Source organism: Musca autumnalis, unplaced genomic scaffold, assembly GCF_047663935.1.
Source record: "Musca autumnalis isolate F117 unplaced genomic scaffold, ASM4766393v1 scaffold_1, whole genome shotgun sequence".
NCBI lineage: Eukaryota > Metazoa > Arthropoda > Insecta > Diptera > Muscidae > Musca > Musca autumnalis.
In genome coordinates this window covers 216,807,707-216,833,970 of record NW_027411644.1, presented here as the reverse complement: position 1 = coordinate 216,833,970, position 26,264 = coordinate 216,807,707, and the positions used below count along the sequence as shown (strand labels likewise).

The 26,264-nt window shown below is 32.4% G+C and overlaps 1 protein-coding gene across 3 annotated transcripts in view; it reads right to left on the bottom strand.

Annotated features, from left to right (window-relative positions):
• Window positions 1-26,264, bottom strand: part of gukh (NHS actin remodeling regulator GUK-holder) — a 288,940-nt gene that overhangs the window by 32,324 nt on the left and 230,352 nt on the right. For all 3 annotated transcript variants that reach the window (XM_073960171.1, XM_073960170.1, XM_073960172.1), the window contains exon 4: window positions 16,923-17,150. In XM_073960171.1, the coding sequence (XP_073816272.1) occupies window positions 16,923-17,150 (228 nt within the window). The remainder of the gene's footprint in view (window positions 1-16,922; window positions 17,151-26,264) is intronic.

Here is a 26,264-nt window from a genome sequence, read left to right as displayed (position 1 = left end):
TTTAAAGAATATTTTTCAAGACCTCGAGGATTTTTAAAGAATATTTTACAAGGACTTTTAGACCTCGTGGATTTTTAAAGATTTTTTTCTTAGGACTTTTAGACCTCGTGGATTTTTAAAGAATATTTTTGTAGGACTTTTGGTCATCGTGGATTTTTAAAGAATATTTTTCTAGGACTTTTAGACCTCGTGGATTTTTAAAGAAGATTTTTCTAGGACTTTTAGACCTCGTGGATTTTTAAAGAATATTTTTCTAGGACTTTTAGACCTCGTGGATTTTTAAAGAATATTTTTCAAGGAATTTTAGACCTCGTGGATTTTTAAAGAAGATTTTTCTAGGACTTTTGGACCTCGTGGATTTTTAAAGAATATTTTTGTAGGACTTTTGGTCCTCGTGGATTTTTAAAGAATATTTTTCTAGGACTTTTAGACCTGTTGCATTTTTTAAAGAATATTTTTCAAGGACTTTTAGACCTCGTGGATTTTTAAAGAATATTTTTCAAGGACTTTTAGACCTCGTAGATTTTTTAAGAATATGTACTTTTCAAGGACTTTTAGACCTCGCGGATTTTTAAAGAATTATTTTCGAGGACTTTTAGACCTCGTGGATTTTTAAAGAATATTTTTAAAGGACTTTCAGACCTCGTGGAGTTTTGATGAATATTTTTTAAAGACTTTTAGACCTCGTGGATTCTAAAGAATATTTTTAAAGGACTTTAGACTTCTTGAACTTTTCAAGGACATTTAGGCCTCGTGGATTTTTAAAGAATATCTTTCAAAGACTGTCTGAAGAACATTTTTCAAGGACTGTTAGATTTCATGGATTTTTACGGAATAGTTTTCAAGGACTTCTAAGCAATATTTTTCAAGAAATTTTAGATTTCGTGGATTTTTAAGGAATATTTTAAAGGATTTTTAAATTTCGTGGATATTTAGGGATATTTTCAAAGACTTTTAGATTTCGTGGATTTTTAAGGAATATTTTTCAAGGAATATCAGATCTATAATCGTGGATTTCTTAAAAAATACTTTTAAGCATTATCATGGCCACAAACGTGGATTTTTTAAAAAATATTTTCTAAGGATTATCGGTCTATAGTCGTGTCTTTTTAAAATATATTTTTTAAGGAATATAAAGCCCACAATCGTGGATTTCTTAAAGAATATTTTTTAAGCACTATCACGGCTACAAAAGTGGATCCTTTATAATTTTTAAAGAATATGTTTTAAGGATTTTATGGCCTATAATCGTGGATTTTTTAAGGATTTTATGGCCCATAATCGTGGATTTTTTAAAAAATAGTTTTTAAGGATTTTGTGGCCCATAATCGTGGATTTTTTAAAAAATAGTTTTTAAGGATTTTAATGACCCATAATCGTGGATTTTTTAAAGAATATTTTTTAAGGATTTTATGGCCCATAATTGTGGATTTTTTAAAGAATATTTTTTAAGGATTTTAATGGCCCATAATCGTGGATTTTTTAAGGATTTTATGGACCATAATCGTGGATTTTTTTAAAGAATATTTTTTAAGGATTTTATGGCCCAAAATCGTGGATTTTTTAAAGGATATTTTTTAAGGATTTTCAGATCTATCATCGTGGATTTTTAAACAATATATTTGAAGGATTGTTAGATCTATAATTGTGGATTTTTTAAAGAATATTTCTGAAATAATATTTTTTAATTAATATCCCTTGCCCCTTAGGTTTCTCACAGCCTCCCATATTCTCTCCATACCTCTTCGTGTAAATGATACATTCATTAGTTGTTATGGGCACACATCTGCTGGCAATACATCCATGTGTCTGTCTAATCAACATGGACATCTCTGCCACTGTTTATACTTTCAGCTAGCCAATCAATATTTTTTAAGGGGGCTTAAAGATTTAATTAAACAACTGTTGTTTAAGATTTGTTAAAATCAACACTCCCCATAATCGAAGCAGCTAGGAAAAGCTGTCAAGACATGTTTTTTATATTAAGATGTGAGAATTATTTTTTAATTTTGGGGGGAAATATGAAAAAAATCAATCTCTTATTTTTGTGGGGTATGCTAGCAACTGTATTTTTGAAAATCACTCACTTGGCTTCCCCCGCCCTCCATTACTCTACTTCCCCATATACTAAAAGAGATCATGGATGATATGTATGGTTTTTTGTGTTGCATCCAGCCAATGTTTTGATGCAGTTGTTTATTTTTGTTGCTGTCTTAGAGTTATTATGACAGTAAAGTGGCAATTTAGATGTCCCCCCTCCCCCCCTTTCCCCCTTTTCTGCTTTGTTGTACTTGCTTGCAAGTGTTATTTCCCTAGTTTTTCTTCTTCTTTGATAATATTGTTGTTTTTTGTTTTGTTATTTCTATTGTGGAGTCGCGTTTGTTAATTACCCTTCCCAATTTCTAATTTCATTTTTAATTCTGGGGGGATTTAAAGCGGATGTTTGAATTATTTGAAACAAAAAATAAACATTTTGACTTTTTGGGTGGAATATGGGATATGGGTTTTGATTACAATATGTTAACATACTTATGGGCAGACAATTCAGAAGACATGGTAAAAGATGGCAGATGAATAAACAAATCAACACGTGAATAATATTTTGGGGCCAAAGCATGAAAAGAATATTGAAGATTGTGGGGCATAGTTTTAATTGCCAAATAAAAATCAGAGGCAAAGAAAAAGAAATTAAAATATTTAAAAACATTTTTAATTTGCAAGGGTTGTGTTCTTTTGCATTATCTCTAAAATCAAGCCAAAATTCTATTATCTCACACCACAATTGTTCAAAAAAATCCCCTTAAACTTTACCTTAACCTTGAAGTCCAGCCATAAATCTCCAACAAACGGTTTACACATATCATGAATTTAATCTAAATTAGTTTTTGTAAAACATTTCTAACTTCAGTCCTTTATGATTAACTACTCCTTGGAGTATTTTAAAAATAAGCATTGTGGCAATTTTAAAATTGCTTGCATGTCTCATTACTACACAAGCGAAATGCGTTGAAGGATAACGTGGCAAACATTGTAACTCTATTACAAAACGAGATGTCCTTCACTTGGTTGATCCAAAATGTTATCATAGCGTTACAACAAAACATTTTAGAACATTGTTGGTTGGCCTTTGAAAAAACATCGAGAAGTAGTCAAAGACAACTAACTATATATTGTCGCCTTGCCTCGAAGTTGTGTTAGAGACCTCAAAAGTGTTTGTGTTGCAAAAAGTTGCCATTTCCCCCTAAGTGTCGCCATTCTGTAGTGAATGTAATCATAAATCATGTTAACTGTTTCTGGGCAAAATTTGTTTTTGGAGCACACACACGCAGCACTCTTTTATGACGACGTAAACACATGTACAAATAAAGTTATTTTTTTTTGTTACAGCCTAAACCTTGAAACGTTGATTATGCAGCTCAGATTCCTTTATGTGCATTGCAAACATAAATTATCCTGCCATAATTTCTTAGAGCAATGGGTGTGTCATGTCATCTCTTACTCTGCTCTTCTGCAAAGTTTGGTAATTTTTTTTTCGTGGAAAATGTTACTTTTTTCTTGTCTAGTCTTTGAATTTGTTGCTTTTAGTGTCGCCTAAAACTAACTGCAGTAATTTTGTCTGTGATCATTGAATTTATGTTGGCCCATCCCCACCTGATTCCTTTCTTCCGCATTCCCCTTGGCTTTACCTATTTCGGGATTTCGATTGCAGGTTGAAACTTTTATGCAACATGCTCATCATGAAGATTGCATATGGCTGGGATGTGGATGTGATGCGTGTGTGTTTTGGAACAACACAATAGAGTGAGTGGTGTTGTTAATGTTGCCTTTGTCGCCAATGGCACTTTTCAAACATTTTGTTTCTGTTTTCTTCTCCACTCGGCGGCAGGCAACATGTTGCAAAAGTTTTGCACATGCAATGTCTGGAATCACTGAGGCATACAATCCGCCACAATGAAATTAGACAGAATTGCAGTCATGTTTGTCTATCTCACAAAACAAAAAAACGTTTGGAGAAGTCAGGATAATTAGGTAGAAATTTGGTAATTATCAAAATAAGTTTGCCTAAAAGTATGCAATGCACGCTTAAAGAAGGTAAGAAAGGTAAATCTTTTCAAAGAAGATTTTTTAAAAGACTTTCAGACATATAAACGCGGTTGTTTTAAAGATTTTCTTTTAAAAGACTTTCAGACCTATAAACGTGGATTTTTTAAAGAATATTTTTCAAAAACTTTCACAGCTATAAACGTGGATTTTTTAAAGAATATTTTTCAAAGACTTTCAAACCTGTAAAAGTGGATTTTTTGAAGAATATTTTTCAAATACATTCAGACCTATAAACGTGGATTTTTTAAAGAATATTTTTCAAAAACTTTCACAGCTATAAACGTAGATTTTTTAAAGAATATTTTTCAAAGACTTTCAAACCTGTAAAAGTGGATTTTTTGAAGAATATTTTTCAAATACATTCAGACCTATAAACGTGGATTTTTTAAAGAATATTTTTCAAAAACTTTCACAGCTATAAACGTAGATTTTTTAAAGAATATTTTTCAAAGACTTTCAAACCTGTAAAAGTGGATTTTTTGAAGAATATTTTTCAAATACATTCAGACCTATAAACGTGGATTTTTTAAGAATATTTTTCACAGACTTTCAGTCTTATAAACGTCGATTTTTTAACGAATATTTTTCAAGGTCTTTCACGCCTATAAACGTTGATTTTTAAAGAATATTTAGGGAGGACTTTCAGTCCTATAATCGTTAATTTTTTAAAGAATATTTTGGGGGGACTTTTAGTTCTATAAACGTGGATTTTTTAAAGAATATTTTGGGAGGACTCTCAGTCCTATAAACGTGGATTTGTTAAAATATATTTTGGAAGGACATTCAGTCCTATAATCCTGGATTTTTAAAGAATATTTTGGGAGGACTTTCAGTTCTATAAATGTAGATTTTTTAAAAAAATATTTTGGGAGGATATTCAGCCCTATAATCGTGGATTTTTTAATAATATTTTGGGAGGACTTTCAATCCTCGTGAATTTTTAACGAATAATTTTACTTTCAGACCTCATGGATTTTTTAAGAATATCTTCGAAGGACTTTTAGACCACGTGGATTTTTAAAGAACATTTTAAAGGACTTCCAGACCTCGTGGACTTTTCAAGAAAATTTTTTATAGGACTTTTAGACCTCGTGGATTTTTAAAGAATATTTTTCTAGGACTTTTAGACCTCATGGATTTTTAAAGAATATTTTTCTAGGACTTTTAGACCTCGTGGATTTTTAAAGAATATTTTAATGGACTTCCAGACTTCGTGGATTTTTAAAGAATATTTTTCTAGGAGTTTTAGACCTCGTGGATTTTTGAAGAATATTTTTCTAGGACTTTTAGACCTCGTGGATTTTTAAAGAATATTTTTCTAGGACTTTTAGACCTCGTGGATTTTTAAAGAATATTTTTCTAGGAGTTTTAGACCTCGTGGATTTTTGAAGAATATTTTTCTAGGACTTTTAGACCTCGTGGATTTTTAAAGAATATTTTTCTAGGACTTTTAGACCTCGTGGATTTTTAAAGAATATTTTTCTAGGACTTTTAGACCTCGTGGATTTTTAAAGAATATTTTTCTAGGACTTTTAGACCTCGTGGATTTTTAAAGAATATTTTTCTAGGACTTTTAGACCTCGTGGATTTTTAAAGAATATTTTTCTAGGAGTTTTAGACCTCGTGGATTTTTGAAGAATATTTTTCTAGGACTTTTAGACCTCGTGGATTTTTAAAGAATATTTTTCTAGGACTTTTAGACCTCGTGGATTTTTAAAGAATATTTTTCTAGGACTTTTAGACCTCGTTGATTTTTAAAGAATATTTTTCTAGGACTTTTAGACCTCGTGGATTTTTAAAGAATATTTTTCTAGGACTTTTAGACCTCGTGGATTTTTAAAGAATATTTTTCTATGACTTTTAGACCTCGTGGATTTTTAAAGAATATTTTTCAAGGACTTTTAGACCTCGTGGATTTTTAATGAATATTTTTCAAGGACTTTTAGACCTCGTGGATTTTTAAAGAATATTTTTCTAGGACTTTTAAACCTCGTGGATTTTTAAAGAATATTTTTCTAGGACTTTTAGACCTCGTGGATTTTTAAAGAATATTTTTCTAGGACTTGTAGACCTCGTGGATTTTTAAAGAATATTTTTCTAGGACTTTTAGACCTGGTGGATTTTTAAAGAATATTTTTCTAGGAGTTTTAGACCACGTGGATTTTTAAAGAAAAATTTTCAAGGACTTTTAGACCTCGTGGATTTTCAAAGAATATTTTTCTAGGACTTTTAGATCTCGTGGATTTTTAAAGAATATTTTTCTAGGACATTTAGACCTCGTGGATTTTTAAAGAATATTTTTCTAGGACTTTTAGACCTCGTGCATTTTTAACGAATATTTTTCTAGGACTTTTAGACCTCGTGGATTTTTAAAGAATATTTTTCTAGGACTTTTAGACCTCGTGGATTTTTAAAGAATATTTTTCTAGGACTTTTAGACCTCGTGGATTTTTAAAGTATATTTTTCTAGGACTTTTAGACCTCGTGGATTTTTAAAGAATATTTTTCTAGGAGTTTTAGAGCTCGTGGATTTTAAAGAATATTTTTCTAGGACCTTTAGACCTCGTGGATGTTTCAAGAATATTTTTCTAGGACTTTTAGACCTCATGGATTTTTAAAGAATATTTTTCTAGGACTTTTAGACCTCGTGGATTTTTAAAGAATATTTTTCTAGGACTGTTAGACCTCGTGGATTTTTAAAGAATATTTTTCTAGGACTTTTAGACCTCGTGGATTTTTAAATAATATTTTTCAAGGACTTTTAGACCTCGTGGATTTTTCAAGAATATTTTTGAAGTACCTTCAGACCTCGTGGATTTTTCAAGAATATTTTTCTAGGACTTTAAGACATCGTGGATTTTGCAAGAAAATTTTTAAAGGACTTTTAGACCTCGTGGATTTTTCAAGAATATTTTTCTAGGACTTTTAGACCTCGTGGATTTTTAAAGAATATTTTTCTAGGACTGTTAGACCTCGTGGATTTTTAAAGAATATTTTTCTAGGACTTTTAGACCTCGTGGATTTTTAAACAATATTTTTCTAGGACATTTAGACCACGTGGATTTTTAAAGAATATTTTTCAAGGACTTTTAGACCTCGTGGATTTTTCAAGAATATTTTTCTAGGACTTTTAGACCTCGTGGATTTTTAAAGAATATTTTTCTAGGACTGTTAGACCTCGTGGATTTTTAAAGAATATTTTTCTAGGACATTTAAACCTCGTGGATTTTTAAAGAATATTTTTCTAGGACTTTTAGACCTCGTGGATTTTTAAAGAATATTTTTCTAGGACTTTTAGACCTCGTGGATTTTTAAAGAATATTTTTCTAGGACTTTTAGACCTCGTGGATTTTTAAAGAATATTTTTCTAGGACTTTTAGACCTCGTGGATTTTTAAAGAATATTTTTCTAGGACTTTTAGAAGTCCTAGTACCTTTAGACCTCGTGGATTTTTCAAGAATATTTTTGAAGTACTTTCAGACCTCGTGGATTTTTCAAGAATATTTTTGAAGAACCTTCAGACCTCGTGAATTTTAAAAGAATATTTTTGAATGACTTTCAGACGTCAAGGATTTTTCAAGAATATTTTTGAAGTACCTTCAGACCTCGTGGATTTTTCAAGAATATTTTTGAAGTACCTTCAGACCTCGTGGATTTTTCAAGAATATTTTTCTAGGACTTTAAGACATCGTGGATTTTGCAAGAAAATTTTTAAAGGACTTTTAGACCTCGTGGATTTTTCAAGAATATTTTTCCAGGACTTTTAGACCTCGTGGATTTTTAAAGAATATTTTTCTAGGACTGTTAGACCTCGTGGATTTTTAAAGAATATTTTTCTAGGACTTTTAGACCTCGTGGATTTTTAAACAATATTTTTCTAGGACATTTAGACCACGTGGATTTTTAAAGAATATTTTTCAAGGACTTTTAGACCACGTGGATTTTAAAAGAATATTTTTCAAGGACTTTTAGACCTCGTGGAGTTTTAAAGAATATTTTAAAGGACTTCCCGATCTCCTGGATTTTTCAAGAACATTTTTTAAAGGACTTTCAGACCTCGTTGATGTTTCAAGAATATTTTAAAGGAATTCCAGACCTCGTGGATTTTTAAAGAATATTTGTCTAGGACTTTTAGACCTCGTGGATTTTTAAAGAATATTTTAAAGGACTTCCAGACCTCGTGGACTTTTCAAGAATATTTTTTAAAGACCTTCAGACCTCGTGGATTTTTCAAGAATATTTTTGAAGTACCTTTAGACCTCGTGGATGTTTAATAAATATTTTTCTAGGACTTTTAGACCTCGTGGATTTTTAAAGAATATTTTTCTAGGACTTTTAGATCTCGTGGATTTTTAAAGAATATTTTTCTAGGACTTCAGACCTCGTGGATGTTTAAAGAATATTTTTGAAGGACCTTCAGATCTCGTGGATTATTTAAGAATATTTTTAGAATATTTACAAGAATAATTAAATAATATTTTTAAAAATATTTTTCTAGGATTTTTATACCTCGTGGACTTTTCAAGAATATTTTTGAAGGACATTCAGACGTCGTGGATTTTTGAAGAATATTTTTGAAGTACCTTTAGACCTCGTGGATTTTTCAAGAATATTTTTGAAGTACTTTCAGACCTCGTGGATTTTTCAAGAATATTTTTGAAGAACCTTCAGACCTCGTGAATTTTAAAAGAATATTTTTGAATGACTTTCAGACGTCAAGGATTTTTCAAGAATATTTTTGAAGTACCTTCAGACCTCGTGGATTTTTCAAGAATATTTTTGAAGTACCTTCAGACCTCGTGGACTTTTCAAGAATATTTTTTAAAGACCTTCAGACCTCGTGGATTTTTCAAGAATATTTTTGAAGTACCTTTAGACCTCGTGGATGTTTAATAAATATTTTTCTAGGACTTTTAGACCTCGTGGATTTTTAAAGAATATTTTTCTAGGACTTTTAGACCTCGTGGATTTTTAAAGAATATTTTTCTAGGACTTTTAGACCTCGTGGATTTTTAAAGAATATTTTTGAAAGGACTTTTAGACCTCGTGGATTTTTAAAGAATATTTTTAAATGACTTTTAGACCTCGTGGATTTTTAAAGTATATTTTTAAATGACTTTTAGACCTCGTGGATTTTTAAAGAATATTTTTAAATGACTTTTAGACCTCGTGGATTTTTAAAGTATATTTTTAAATGACTTTTAGACCTCGTGGATTTTTCAAGAATATTTTTGAAGGACTTCAGACCTCGTGGATGTTTAAAGAATATTTTTGAAGGACCTTCAGATCTCGTGGATTATTTAAGAATATTTTTAGAATATTTACAAGAATAATTAAATAATATTTTTAAAAATATTTAAATATTATTTTTAAGAATTTTTAAAGAATACTTTTGATGGACTTTCAGACCTCATGGATTTTTAAAGAATATTTTTAAACATATTTTAAGAATATTTTTGAGAATTTTTAAAGAATATTTCTGAAGAAGTTTCAGACCTCGTGGATTTTTAAAGAAAATTTTTAAGAATATTTTAAGAAAATTTTTGAGAATTTTTAAAGAATATTTTTGAAGGACTTTCAGATATCGTGGATTTTTAAAAATATTTTAAGTATAGTTTTGAGAATTTTTAAGAATATTTTTGAAGGACTTTCAGACCTCGTGGATTTTTAGAGAATATTTTTAAAAATATTTTAAGAAAATTTTTAAGAGTTTTTAACTATGGACTATAGCTGAAATAAATACACAACAAGTAGTTTTTAAAAAATATTTTTTAAAGGACTTTCAGATTTTTAAAAATAATTTAAAAATATTTTTGAGAATATTTAATGAATATTTTTGAAGGACTTTCAGACCTCGTGGATTTTCAAAGAATATTGCAAAAATATTTTAAAAAAATTTTTAAAAATTTTTAAAGAATATTTTTGGAGGACTTTTAGATCTGGTGGATTTTTAAAAATATTTTAAGAATATTTCTGAGAATTTTAAAGAATATTTTTGAAGAACTTTTAGACCTCGTGCATTTTTAAAGAAAATTTTTAAAATAGTTTAAGAATATTTTTGAGAATTTGTAAAGAATATTTTTGAAGGACTTTCAGACCTCGTGGATTTTAAAGAATATTTTTGAGAATTTCTAAAAAAAATATTTTTGAAGGACTTTCAGACCTCATGGATTTTTAAAGAATATTTTTGACTATTTTTTTAAAAAATGTTTGAAGGACTTTCAGACCTCGTGGATTTTTAAAGAATATTTTAAGAAAATGTTTGAGAATTTTTAGGGAATATTTTTGAAGGACTTTCAGACCTCCTGGATTTTTAAAAATATTTTAAGAATATTTCTAAGAACTTTAAAGAATTTTTTAAAGGACATTCAGACCTCGTGGATTTGTAAAAATATTTTAAGAATATGATTGAGAATTTTTAAAAATATTTTTGAAAGACTTTCAGACCTTGTGGATTTTGAGAGAATATTTTTGAAGGACCTTCAGACCAATGATGTTGGATTTTTTTTAAAAAACTACTATTGAAAGACTTTTAGACCTATAATCGTGAATTTTTTAAGGAATATTTTTTTATGTCTTTGGACATATGGTCGTGGCTTAAAAAAAATATATATATACCTTTGAAGGTCTAGCAGAGCTACAATTATGATCTCTAAAAGTAGTATTTCAACATCAAAATTATATTTCAGTTAAAACCAATATTGGATGAAAATGTAGGAGAGAGAGAGGGGCAGGTAAGAATGATTACTATAAAAAATTAGTTATGTATGTACAGAAAAATATGAATGAAATTGAAATGTATGGAAAAAGAAGTGTCTATGAAATGAATGAAAAAAATATATGACATGGTGAATGACATGACAAGTAAATTGTTGTGGGAATTAGAATATTAGATTAGTTGCTTTGGCGCATTGCATAAAATAGAGAATTGGTTGTTTGTTGAAAATAAAATTCCAGCAGAAAGGCGGCAAAAGATTTGTTTAAGCTGTTATAAACAACATTGGTAATTTGTTTTAAACTTTAAATAATAATATGTTTTGTTTAAAACAACATATTTACATACATAACACAAAGAGAACAGACGTTAGAAAGAAACAAACAAACAAATAACACATAACAAAAATACATATTTACAAGAATTGTACATGTTCTCCGTTGGTCTAAACATGCTCATTTATTAACTTGTTTTTTTGCAGTAACAACTAAAAGGGATATACATAAGTGTCGGTTTTTATTTGTTGGGAGCTATTAAAACACTGAAATTGCATTCACAGTTGCTATTATTTCAAATGCAACACAAAACATTCAGCAACTCAGGCCGGGCAAACAAAATGCATTTTGAATTCAAACAAAGAATAAATTGAAAAAAATCATACCAAATAAAAATTTCGGTATTCCAAAGACAGTATAACAAATGCTTTAACACAATAAATTCGAAGAGGGGTTTTTTTTTGGGGTGGGAGGAAATTAAAAAAGAAAGAAAATAAATGTTTGCAATTAAAACAAAATGATAAGACAAAAAAGGAGAAAAATTAACACACATTCGAAATCACAATAATTTCAAAATATTGCTTATAATTAACAAGAAATTTATTTTAAGAATTAAAGTGTAATATTAAAAATTATTTTTAAAATACTTTTTAAAATTTATAATTTTATTTATTTCTTTATTTTATCCAATATTAATTTCAAAGCAAATGCAGATGTAGTCATAGAAAGTTTATGTCGCTTATATAAAGAAGATTTTTTAGTCGTCTACTGAAATATCAGGGCCACAATCGTGGATTTTTTAAAGAATATTTATGGAATATTATCATGGCCACAATCGGGGATTTTTTTAAGAATATTTTTTAAATATTATCAGGGCCGCAATCGTGGATTTTTGAAGGAATATTCTTGAAATAGTATCAGGTCCACAATCGTGGATTTTTTAAAGAATATTTTTGAAATATTATCATGGCCACAATCGTAGATTTTTTTAGAATATTTTTAAAATATTATCATGGCCACAATCGTGGATATTTTAAAGAATATTTTTGAAATATTATCAGGGCCACAATCGTGGATTTTTTAAAGAATATTTTTGAAATATTATCATGGCCACAATCGTGGATTTTTATAGAATATTTTTGAAATATTATCAGGTCTACAATCGTGGATTTTTTAAAGAATATTTTTGAAATATATCATGGCCACAATCGTGGATATTAATGAAATATTATCAGGGCCAGAATCATTGATTTTTAAAGAAAATTTCAGAAATATTGTCATGGCCACAATCGTGCATTTTTTAAAGAATATTTTTGAAATATTATCACGGCCACAATAGTGGATTTTTAAAGAATATTTTTAAAATATTGTCAGGTCCAAATTCGTGGATTTTTTACAGAATATTTTTGGAATATTATCTTGGTCACAATTTTAGAGAGCTCACAGTCGTCTATAAATATTTTGTAGTTGTCTATAATCACGACTTTGTAGTCGTTTATAAGAAGTTTTTGTAGTCGTCTATAAGACGTTTTGTAGTTATCTATAAACGACTTCTTTAGTTGTCTATAAGACGTCTTCATAGTCGTCTGTAAAGACAACTTTGTTGTCGCCTATAAAGACGACTTTGTAGTCGTCTATCAAGACGACTTTGTAGTCGTCTATAAAGACGACTTTGTAGTCGTCTATAAAGACGACTTTGTAGTCGTCTATAAAGACGACTTTGTAGTCGTCTATAAAGACGACTTTGTAGTCGTCTATAAAGACTACTTTGTAGTCGTCTATAAAGACGACTTTGTAGTCGTCTATAAAGACGACTTTGTAGTCGTCTATAAAGACGACTTTGTAGTCGTCTATAAAGACGACTTTGTAGTCGTCTATAAAGACGACTTTGTAGTCGTCTATAAAGACGACTTTGTAGTCGTCTATAAAGACGACTTTGTAGTCGTCTATAAAGACGACTTTGTAATCGTCTATAAAGACGACTTTGTAATCGTCTGTAAAGACGACTTTGTATTCGTCTGTAAAGACGACTTTGTAGTCGTCTATAAAGACGCCTTTGTAGTCGTCTATAAGACGTCTTCATAGTCGTCCGTAAAGACAACTTTGTTGCCGTCTATAAACGTAAACGACTTTGTAGTCGTCTATAAAGACGACTTTGTAGTCGTCTATAAAGACGACTTTGTAGTCGTCTATAAAGACTACTTTGTAGTCGTCTATAAAGACGACTTTGTAGTCGTCTATAAAGACGACTTTGTAGTCGTCTATAAAGACGACGTTGTAGTCGTTTATAAAGACGACTTTGTCGTCGTCTATAAAGACGACTTTGTAGTCGTCTATAAAGACGACTTTGTAGTCGTCTATAAAGACGACTTTGTAGTCGTCTATAAAGACGACTTTGTAATCGTCTATAAAGACGACTTTGTAATCGTCTATAAAGACGACTTTGTAATCGTCTGTAAAGACGACTTTGTAGTCGTCTATAAAGACGCCTTTGTAGTCGTCTATAAGACGTCTTCATAGTCGTCCGTAAAGACAACTTTGTTGCCGTCTATAAACACGACTTTATAGTCGTCCGTAAAGACAACTTTGTTGCCGTCTATAAGCACGACTTTATAGTCGTCTATAAACACGACTTTATAGTCGTCTGTAAACACGACTTTGTAGTCGTCTATAAAGACGACTTTGTAGTCGTCTATAAAGACGACTTTGTAGTCGTCTATAAAGACGACTTTGTAGTCGTCTATAAAGATGACTTTGTAGTCGTCTATAAAGACGACATTGTAGTCGTCTATAAAGAGGACTATGTAGTCGTTTACTAAGACGACTTTGTAGTCGTCTATAAAGACGCCTTTGTAGTCGTCTATAAAGACGCCTTTGTAGTCGTCTATAAGACGTCTTCATAGTCGTCCGTAAAGACAACTTTGTTGCCGTCTATAAACACGACTTTATAGTCGTCCGTAAAGACAACTTTGTTGCCGTCTATAAGCACGACTTTATAGTCGTCTATAAACACGACTTTATAGTCGTCTGTAAACACGACTTTGTAGTCGTCTATAAAGACGACTTTGTAGTCGTCTATAAAGACGACTTTGTATTCGTCTATAAAGACGACTTTGTAGTCGTCTATAAAGACGACTTTGTAGTTGTCTATAAAGACTACTTTGTAGTCGTCTATAAAGACGACTTTGTAGTCGTCTATAAAGACGACTTTGTAGTCATCTATAAAGACGACGTTGTAGTCGTCTATAAAGACGACGTTGTAGTCGTCTATAAAGACGACGTTGTAGTCGTCTATAAAGACGACTTTGTAGTCGTCTATAAAGACGACTTTGTAGTCGTCTATAAAGACGACTTTGTAGTCATCTATAAAGACGACGTTGTAGTCGTCTATAAAGACGACTTTGTAGTCGTCTATAAAGACGACTTTGTAGTCGTCTATAAAGACGACTTTGTAGTCGTTTATAAAGACGACTTTGTAGTCGTCTATAAAGACGACTTTGTAGTCGTCTATAAAGACGACTTTGTAGTCGTTTATAAAGACGACTTTGTAGTCGTCTATAAAGACGACTTTGTAGTCGTCTATAAAGACGACTTTGTAGTCGTCTATAAAGACGACTTTGTAGTCGTCTATAAAGACGACTTTGTAGTCGTTTATAAAGACGACTTTGTAGTCGTCTATAAAGACGACTTTGTAGTCGTCTATGTAGACGACTTTGTAGTCGTCTATAAAGACGACTTTGTAGTTGTCTATAAAGACGACTTTGTAGTTGTCTATAAAGACGACTTTGTAGTTGTCTATAAGGACGACTCTGTAGACGTCTATAAAGACGACTTATTAGTCGTCTATAAAGACAACTTTGTACTCGTCTATAAAGACGACTTTGTAGTCGTCTATAAAGACGACTTTGTGTCGTCTATAAAGACGACTTTGTGTCGTATATAAAGACGACTTTATAGTCGTATACAAAGACGATTTTGTAGTTGTCTATAGAGACCACTTTGTAGTGGTCCATAAAGACGACTTTGTAGCCGTCAATAAAGACGACTTTGCAGTCGTCCATAAGTCGTCGATGAAGACGACTTTGTGTCGTCTATGTGTCGTTTGAGATGTGTCACTCTTTGAGTAAATGAGCGACATCTCTTCAAATAAAAATAACACTTTACACCACACTGATACTACCGGTGCTAATGTATGGTTCCGAAGTCTGATTGCAGATAAGGCAGTGAGAATAAAATTCTTCGAAAAATCTACGGGTCAATATGTGTTGATTGTGAATAACTACGTCGTTTGAATTACGAGCTGTAACGGCTATACAACGACATCAGTATTAGGGTTATGACTTTTTTACAACCTCATATCCCTGTATCATAGCGCGATGAGTTTCTACTTTGTAGCCGTCCATAAAGACGACTTTGCAGTCGTCCATAAGTCGTCTATGAAGGCGACTTTGTAGTCGTCTGTAAAGACGACTCTGTGTCGTCTATAAAGACGACTTTGTGTCGTCTATAAAGACGTCTTTGTAGTCGTCTACAGAGAAGTGCACAAGTAGCTGATTTTGACACTCATAAGCCACATGCTGAAAAACAAGCGTATGTGCGGCTTGCTACTCTAAAAAATAAATGCAAGTGTTGCTTGCCATTCTCAAAATATGTACGAGTGTGGCTAGCCACTCAAAAAATAGGTTATTTAAAAATGGATATTTTTTGACACTTGCGTATGCTTTGCCAAGTAGTTTTAAATACGCAATAACAATTTCTGTCTTACTTTTTTGCTCATTGCACATCAAGTATTGTTTTCAACCCTTGTAATTCAACCGATTGACTCGTGCTCTCCGAGAGAATGAGAGCTAAGATCAGTGATTTTCAAACGTTAAAAGAACATGCAAAAACACACATAACATTCCAAGCAAATAAAGAAAAGCATACACAAACGAAACAACAACAAATAAAATTACAATTGTTTATTTCTTGTAGTGTTGTGTGTGTGCTTCCACTTGATAAGTCACTTGGCAAACTATCTACGATTGCGAGTTTTGTAACAGTGCAAAATATGATGAATACTTGTTTTACTTATTACGCACAAGCAACGGTCTTGATGCGTCGCAAGTATTTTTGGTGGTGGTGGAAAAAATACCGAGTGCGAGAAAACACATGCGTTAAAATAGCAAAAGGCCCAAAAAACTTGTGTGTGCTCAATTGGCTTACGGGGGCAAGTAACTCATTGATGATCTCTGGTCGTCTATACAGACGACTTTGTAGTCGTCTATAAAGACGACTTTGTAATCGTCTATAAAGACGACTTTGTAGTCGTCTACAAAGACGACTTTGTAGTCGTCTATAAAGGCGACTTTGTAGTCATCTATAAAGGCGACTTTGTAGTCGTCTATAAAGGCGACTTAGTAGTCGTCTATAAAGGCGACTTTGACTACTTTATAGTTTTTAAAGACCTACCATGACTACATCTTATTTGCCAATGCGAGGGAAGTAAAAAATAAACTAAGATAAATATATTGAAAAAAAGAAAGACCAAGCTAATAATGAATATGTTATAGTTATTTACATACAATTGACTTATAATTTGAAGATTTATCTTGCTTCAATTTCATTTAAATTTTTTCTTAAAGATATACATTATTAAGATGATCATAATAATAAAGAATAAGTTAAAGAAAAGGAAAATCGCAGGTTGGAAAGAAAAATCTAGCTTAAAAATAAACTACAAAATAACTCTTTAAATTTGTAACTTCACTAAAAAAAAATAATCCTAATAATAGTCTTTATAATATGGTATTATTAATAATAATATGTAACAACAAATAACAACATACCCATTGGCAGCATTTTGTATTTCTTTTTGATCAATGCCGGCTATTGTGTTACGCCGTTTGCCGCGTGCCTTACGTGATCTCGAGCGTCTGGCTACAGTTTGTACATCATCGTTCAGATTATTCGTATCGGGCATTGTGGTGAAAACACCTGTTGTCGATTTACGTGCCATACACATGCGTTGAAAACGTTTACCAGATGTATCAACAGATATAACTTCGGCAGGATATCTGTAAGTAAGAAGAAGAAGAAAATTGTAATATTTAATAATAAAAGATGGATTTTGAGACCATATTAAAACGGAATATTATTCTCGTGGATGAACAAAAAACACAAAATACACATTTAGGTATGTATATTGGCAACAAATGTCCCACCAAACAGGGATATGTGGAATTTTAATCTGCCTTCAGATCCTTTAAAAAGATGCCACACAAAAAAGTTTTGATTTACAAATTGTAGAGTTCTGAGTGGCCAGGTCAACAATTATTTTCTATTTTGATCCAAGTCCTCTTCCCTTTATTTTCTATTTTGATCCAAACCCCTTAACCCTTTTCATTTAGCGATGACGAATTAATAATGAATTAAATTTTTTTCCAACAAACTTACTATGGCCCTGGCTGGGAGGGAGTTGCTGTGGGTATTAATAAAAATTACAGTAGTTAATTTAAGCCAACATTTTCCCAGTAATGACTTGACACGATAACTTCGTGACTGACTCACAAGCAAAATAAATAGAAATACAACAACAACAAAACAAGGATGAGTTAGGAGTTGCTGGACTATGAAATCATTGGCAGCCAGCTTTGAGTTTAGATGGGAGGCAAATGGAACGCCTAAGAATGCAATTAACCTTAAAGGTTAACAAAGAAACAACAAAACCAAGACATCAACAAACAACAACAACAACTAATAAAAAACCAAACAACAAAGCCATCAAAATAATACAAGAGAAATAGTGAAGAAAAAGTGGTCAAAAAGAGACAAGAACGTGAAAACCTAACACAAAAAATTCCTTTAAGGCATTTTTAAATTGCCAAGGAGGAATGGCAAAATGATGGTGTAACACCTCTATGGAAAGGCTGACCAACCAAACAACCGACAGAGCATTGCATCATTTGCAACTTTGGCTTGGCAACTTGGTTGGAGGGATGCAGAAGAATGGCGTAATCTGTGCTATGATGTTAATGGTCAATTTCATTTTTATTGTCAAACATAAAATCTTTGTCTCCCCCCGTCGCGTTTTTGCTTACTACCAAATATCCATTTAATCGAAGTAGTTGTATGTTACAGGTTGTCTTTTTCTTATTGGAAATCATAGAACAAAACAAAGCAACCAATAATGTAATGATTACTACCAAATTGCTTTTATTGCCATCACCTATTAAAATTGCCTTCTTTCTCTCTCTCTCTCTGGTATTGTCTTAAGGCAAGGTAGTTGCTGCCGCCACATTTACTTTGATTTTCAATGCCATTCAAGTGGCTACCAACAAAGTTTTTTATGACTTTTGTTGTTTTCCCATGAGTAGGAAACAAATTAAATTTTTTTACGATTACAAAAACCACAAAAAAAAACGTTTATTTGTTGTGGAGTCCGGTCAAAGATGACTAAAGATAGTGGATTTAATTTTTTTGGAATAATTTGTAAGAGAGACTATTTTAATGGAAATCAATATTAACTATTGATTTGGAATAAACAATTAGTGAATTTTTATTGACGCTTGAGCTAGGGAATTTTGATGAGACAAATTTCCACCACTACCCCTTAGTAAACACCTGTATTTTTTAAAGGCGGAAGAAAACACCTCAAGTGACACAAGAAATAGCTTCTCAGAGATCATTGATTTCCATTTTATAAAACCCGATTTAAAAACAAGCACACATCGCTCATTTACTCAAAGAGTGGCATAACTCAAAAAATGCGTTTTTAAGTTAGCAATTTATATTTCTTCTACGACTTTTACTTTATCTTGTGTCAAATTTTAACATTGATATCTCAAAGACTCAACGAGTTACAGCTTATTTTCTAGGAGTTTGGCATAAATCAATAAACAGTTTTAAGAGTTTATGAAGCACTAAAACACTTCAAATCATGCTTGATCTTGCACAGAAATTTAGAACTGATATCTGGCTAACTCTTTACAAAATATGGTCCAAGTAGTTATTTCATTTTTTGTGTAATAAATTTTTTAACTTAGGAAGTCAAATTTCAATCGGCAGCTTAAAACGCTTTTTTCTCGAAACTTGATTTTTTGGGATGTGTCACTTTTGGAGTAAATAAGCGACATCTCGTCAAATAAAAATAACACTTTACACCACACTGATACTATCGGTGCTAATGTATGGTTCCGAAGTCCGGGTGCAGATAAGGCAGTGAGAATAAAATTCTTCGAAAGATCTACGGGTCAATATGTGTTGATTGTGAATAACTACGTCGTTTGAATTACGAGCTGTAACGGCTATACAACGACATCAGTATTAGGGATATGACTTCTTTACAACCTCATATCCCTGTATCATAGCGTGATGAGTTTCTACATAAGATTATATAAAATCTTAATTGTAAAGTGATTCCATAAAAAAGCTTCCGCACAAAAAGCTTTTAAAGTTTTTGTTTTTGAGAACTTTTGACCATTTTTTGAAGTCACACGACATAACCAAAATGACTTAACCGTTTCTCACTATTTTATGGGGTATTATTACATATATATCATTTTGTATTATATATAACATTATTTCATATATCATAAAATATTAAAATTTTTTTGTGCGGGACCTTTTTCAATATTTATGTGAAATAAAAGTTATTTTAGTCATTAATAGGCAAAAGGTCATTCATTCGTGCAAGAGGAAATAATTTTTGAGAAAAAAAAATTTTTTTCCTTTCATAGTTTTTTTTTAACAAGTAAAAAAGTATCAGTCGGCTTTGCCGATAGAGATAGATATACCCTCAGCCTATATGAATCGGAATTTTCGTCTACGTACAGAATTTTATGGCTCTCTTTGGACTTTTGAACTTGCCGACAAAAATGTGGATTAGGATTAAAGTTCAAAAAGCGGAGGAGGTACTGGAAGGAATGGACCGACATAGTCTATTATGAAAGTTGATCTTATTTTGGGGGTCATATCTTTTCGATTGGGATGCCACCGTGGTGCAATGGTATGCACATCCGCCTTGCACGCTGAAGGTCGTGGATTCGATTTTCCGCCCAGTCAACATCAACATTTTCAACGGTGGCAAAATACCCCTCAGTAATGTTGGCGACATTTCCTGAGTATTACAGCCATGAAAAACTTCTCTACAAAGTGGTGTCTTAAGACACGCCGTTCGGACTCGGCGATAAACAGTAGGTCCCATAGCATTGTGCTAATATGAATCGGGGGGCACTCATTGATATGAGAGAAGTCTCCCTTGTCCCGTATGGGATGTTTGTGGAACAATTATTATTATTATAATCTTTTCGATTGATATAGCGGCCACTAGTCACTTTAGTCATAGTACAAGTTTTGGATCAGTATGCCAGGAAGCATGGACTTGTCCACGGAAAACATAATCTCGGTGTAAACGGGACCACAACGAACAGCATCGGTCCCAAGGATCTTCGAACATACCCTAAACTGCACTTAGACATAAATGTTGAACTTATGTGGGGGAGGTACCCTAAGGAGAGGACCGATATGGACCATTTTAGAAGTTAAACTAAATGTGGCCAAATATTAGAAGATCAAAAGAAAAATTATATGGTCCAATAATAATATAATAATAATAATCTGTCCGTTCGAGAGTTATTGTGCGCTGCAGCCAACCAGACAGACGGACGGACATTGCTAAATCGACTCCAAATTGTCTGAAACGGATTTTGTCCAGACATACTTGGGGTCTAAAACCATTATTTCGATGAGGCACATTTTACCCGCATGAAAGTGTATATACCCTCGTTAGCATAAATGCTGAGGGTATACAAATTTTTTCAATGTGGTTTGTGCGGAACCTTTTTATACCCTACACCACACTGTGGTAAGGGGTATTATGTCTTTGTGCATTTGTATGTAACATACAAAAGGAAACGAAATAGACCGATAGTTACCTTTGGGATATACATATAATCACTTTCTGAGTCGATTTATGCATGTCCGTCCGTCTGTCCGTCTGTCCATGTATTTTTGTTCGCAACGTACAGGTCGTATTTTTTGTCCGATTCAGCTGAAAATTGGGGACTACAACTTTTTTTAGCTATAGGAAGAACGCTATTGCTTTTGGTGAAAATCGGTTCAGATTTGGATATAGCTCCCATATATATTTTCGCCCGATTTTACGTATTTGCTGCACCAAACACGCTATATACGTCCAATTTTTATGAAATTTTGAATGTGTGACTGAATTCGGTCTGGAAATAAATGTGCCAAATTATATCTAAATCGGTTCAGATTTGGATATACCTCCCATATATATTTTCGGCCGATTTCACATTTTTTCTGTACCAAACACACTATATAAGTCCGATTTCAATGATATTGGGAATGTGTGACTGAATTCGGTCTAGAAATAAGTGTGCCAAATTATATCGAAATCGGTTCAGATTTGGATATAGCTCCCATATATATTTTCGGCCGATTTCACGTATTTTCTGTACCACACACGCTATATATATATATCCGATTTCGATGAAATTTGGAATGTGTGACTGAATTCGGTCTGGAAATAAATGTGCCAAATTATTTCTGAATCGGCTCAGATTTGGATATACCTCCCATATATATGTTCGCCCGATTTCAAGTATTTGCTGCGCCAAACACGCTTTATAAGTCCAATTTTGATGAAATTTGGAATGTTTGACTGAATTCGGTCTGGAAATAAATGTGCCAAATTATATCTAAATCGGTTCAGATTTGGATATAGTTCCCATATATATTTTCGGCCGATTTCGCGTTTTTCTGCACCAAACACACTATATAAGTCCGATTTCAATGATATTGGGAATGTGTGACTGAATTCGGTCTGGAAATAAATGTGCCAAATTATATCGAAATCGGTTCAGATTTGGATATAGCTCCCATATATTTTCGGCCGATTTCGCGTATTTGCTGCACCAAACACGCTATATACGTCCGATTTTGATGAAATTTGGAATGTTTGACTGAATTCGGTCTGGAAATAAATGTGCCAAATTATATCGAAATCGGTTAAGATCTGGATATAGCTCCGATTTATATTTTACACATTCAAAGTGGTGTCGTTTCCTTACTGTTTTTATAATAAAATGGAATGAATGTCATTTTAGGCATTAGTAGGCTATGGCGTGATGAATTTTTTGCTGGACCCTATAAGCCATCAGAAATCAGCGTTATATCTTTGTTCGCTGCTGTAATAGCTTATGTTTGAGGTTACATGTCTTCAGCCAAATCAAATGAGGATTATTTTGGTAAAACATTTCGACCTTCTAAATCGCTTCCTTCCATGTACTTTTCTTTCTTAACTTCAAGAACCGCAAAAAAGTACCACAATATGTCATTTTTCACCTTCAAAATCTTCTGCAAAATTGTTGTTCAGAAGATTTTAGGTACGGTTCCTATATCTATTGAATGTGAAGATTTTCCGGAATCATCAGAAATAGTGACCATAATTTTTTATGGAGGACTGATCTGAATTTCCTATTTTTGGAACAGAAAATTCTGATATTAAAACCGTATTTTAACCGAGTTTTATGAACCGATTAAGTGTATATTTAGGGAAGCTATAAAAATTCTTAATCAAATAAAATTAAATTGAATTACAAATTTTACGCGGTTACAGTGTTAGAATAAAAAATTCGTGTTCTTGAATCGTTTCTTAACGTTTGTGAGGATAAATTTCTGTGCGTGAAAAAATTATGAACGAGGGCTGGAGGCGGAAAATTTCGTTTTGGGATGAGAGACCTTTATGAGCATGTTGCAAACGCTGATGGACATATTTCCGTGATGAATTTTGGGTCTGTGGCCCTTTATTGCAAGATTAAAAAGATATATTACTTTATTTTCACCGGTGGTGGGAGTTTCTGGTATGAAATGTCCTAAGTGAAATCTGTTGAGGATTGTTTTTGTACTACATTTAATGTCTCCAACTCATATCCTAGTAATCTTAGGTTATGCATATCTAACCGGACGGAAAGCTCAGTCCAGTAAAACACCACATTTTCAATGCAATAGACTGAATGAAATAACATTTTCTCACTTCTTGGTGTTGTACGAAGGAATCTATGGGAAAATATTTGCTCCCTATGTGTTTCACACTTCTTCAGTACTAAATTCCAAGTTACAATTCGACACCTCCAAATAATAGTATGCTAAGTCTAAAAAAGTGAGTTTTGCAGGAGAAGCTCTCAAAGTGTGGAAATTTTTTGAACTTCAGTACTATGCTAAGTCAATATTTGTTTATAACTTCTGTTTGGATTGACCGATCATTACCAAAATTTTACAGAATTTAAGTTATAGGACGTTCAACACCTCCAAATAATAGTTTGCTAATTCTGAACAGTGAGTTTTGCAGGACAAGCTCTAAAAGTTTGGAAATTTCTTTGACCTTCAGTACTATGCTAAGTAAATATTTGTTTATAACTTCTGTTCGGATTGTCCGATTATTACCAAAATTTGACAGAATTTAAGTAAAAGGACGTTAAATTTAAAAATGTAAAGAACTTGAAAACATGCTAAGTCGACTTAGCATACTATTGTTTGGAGGCGTCGAATTGATGAATGAAAAGCTTTCCTAAATAAATCATATCATCCATGAAAATGATTGCATCACAACATAACAAATGACAATGAAATTTGAAAATTGACATATTCCATTTTCAACTATAACTCTTCCGCTCTCTCTCTCCCCTACTCAATTTTCATCTACTCTGTACAGGTATCATGACAATGCCAATTTATTCAGCTGGGATATGGATATGCTGCAATCACTACCAACTAACTAATTTGCATACAAGCCCTTCAATTTATTAAAAAAAAAAAACAACGAGTGGCCACAGTCTGTTTTGGGAGAAACAAAAAAAAAAAAAACAATACTAGACCTCAGCTGGTATATGGATGAGTGGCCATCCATCCATCCATCTGCCAACAACATGCTTGGCTTTTATGCTAATTTAATTTGAATTTAAAATTGTTATTTATTTACCAGGTACTCAACCATGTTAATTTGTGGCGTGGTTTTGGTTCCGTATGTATGCTGTTGGCTGAACATGTTGCACCTACAATGTACCTTAACCTTAAACATTTTGTGGTGCTGGCTGGCGACACTGTGGTTGGCCAGAACTGGTTGATGATTTATACATTGTTGTATATTGAATGGATGCATTACTTGAACAATAAATAAAACTATTCAATGAAATTTATAAAATGCGAGCAAATGATAAAATCGTTTTCACGAAAATTCCGAAGTGATAGTTTCTAAAAACTGCGAGGTAGAGGAGGTAGTTTCAGTTAAATAATAATATTTCAAAAACTTAATTAAAAACCAGTAAGGAAAGGATCAAAGTCGGGCGGGGCCGACTATATGATACCCTACACCACTGTGAATATGTAAAATATAAATCGGAGCTATATCCAGATCTAAACCGATTTTGATATAATTTGGCACATTTATTTCCAGACCGAATTCAGTCACACATTCCAAATATCATTGAAATCCGACTTATATAGCGTGTTTGGAGCAGCAAATACGCGAAATCGGCCGAAAATATATATGGGTGCTATATCCAAATCTGAACCGATTTCGATATAATTTGGCACATTTATTTCCAGACCGAATTCAGTCACACATTCCAAATATCATTGAAATCCGACTTATATAGCGTGTTTGGTACAGAAAATACGTGAAATCGGCCGAAAATATATATGGGAGTTATATCCAAATCTGAACCGATTTCTATATAATTTGGCACACTTATTTCTATACCAAATTCAGTCAAACATTCCAAATTTCATTAAAATCGGACGTATATAGCGTGATTGGTACATCGCATACGTGAAATCGGGCGAACATATATATGGGAGCTATATCCAAATCTGAACCGATTTCGATATAATTTGGCACATTTATTTTTAGACCAAATTCAGTCACACATTCCAAATTTCATCGAAATCGGACATATATAGCGTGTGTGTTACAGAAAATACGTGAAATCGGCCGAAAATATATATGGGGGCTATACCAAAACTTGGACCGATATAGCCCATCTTCGAACTTGATCTTCCGACGGCTAAAAAAATGGTATTCCCCAATTTTCAGAGAAATCGGTCAACAAATGCGACCTGTATGTTGCGAACGGACGGACGGACGGACGGACGGACATGCATAAATCGACTCAGAAAGTGATTCTATGTATATCCCTAGAAGGAACTATGGGTCTATCTCGCTTCCTTTTGTATGTTACATACAAATGGACTAACACATAATACCCCTTACCACATAGTGGTGTAGGGTATAAAAAGGTGATCACCTGAAGAAGCATATGTTTGTTTTACTTTTAAAGGTTGTCAGAGCCTAAAAGTATGCATAGTTAATATTGTAAAATAAGGTTTGTTAAGTAAAATGGACTTGGGCCCTATTCCACGAAACAACTTATCCCTTTTCACTTTGCATTTATCAAAAAGTAGCTATTTTGAAAAGAGATAATTTTTTTTGTTCCACAAAATTACTTTTCAGTTTCTCTTTGTACTTAGCAAATTTGACTATCACTGTTCTCTTTCGCAAAGTGGTTGTGCTCTCATAATTGTTCCGCCATCTTGCTAAGTATCTCCGTCCTCTTGCAATTTGTTCCCCAGAAGATTTTATCATCTTTGCATTATTTTCTACTTGGCAATTATAAATAAGACATGTAAAAATGGGACGCGAGAACAAAAATGAAAAAAATGGCGTCTTTTAAAGTGAGTAATGAAAAAAATAAATAAATGCAAATAAAAAAAAAATATATATATTTTTTATTTTTGCCTTATTAAGGCGAAGGCCATTTATAGTGATATTTAAATAATTCTCTTTCGAGTTGAGCTGTTAGGCCTTAATAAGGCAAAAATAAAAAATAATTTCAGCATGAGCCAGGCTGGGATTCGAACCTGGGTCTCCGACAACTGAGTGTCAAGGTTGCCGGCGTCTTAGCGTTCTAAGCCACCATCAACTTGTCAAAACTTTAGTAGACAATAATTGATGATCAAAAAATAAAATCTTCTGATATAGAAGAGCAATTACTAATGATGTAGGAATAAAACTTACCATAGTATTTGTGAACATTGAAAAATGGGATTACCAAAGCAGGACTATAGGAAAAGTTTGGAGTTTCAATTAACTGACATAATTTCGCATATAC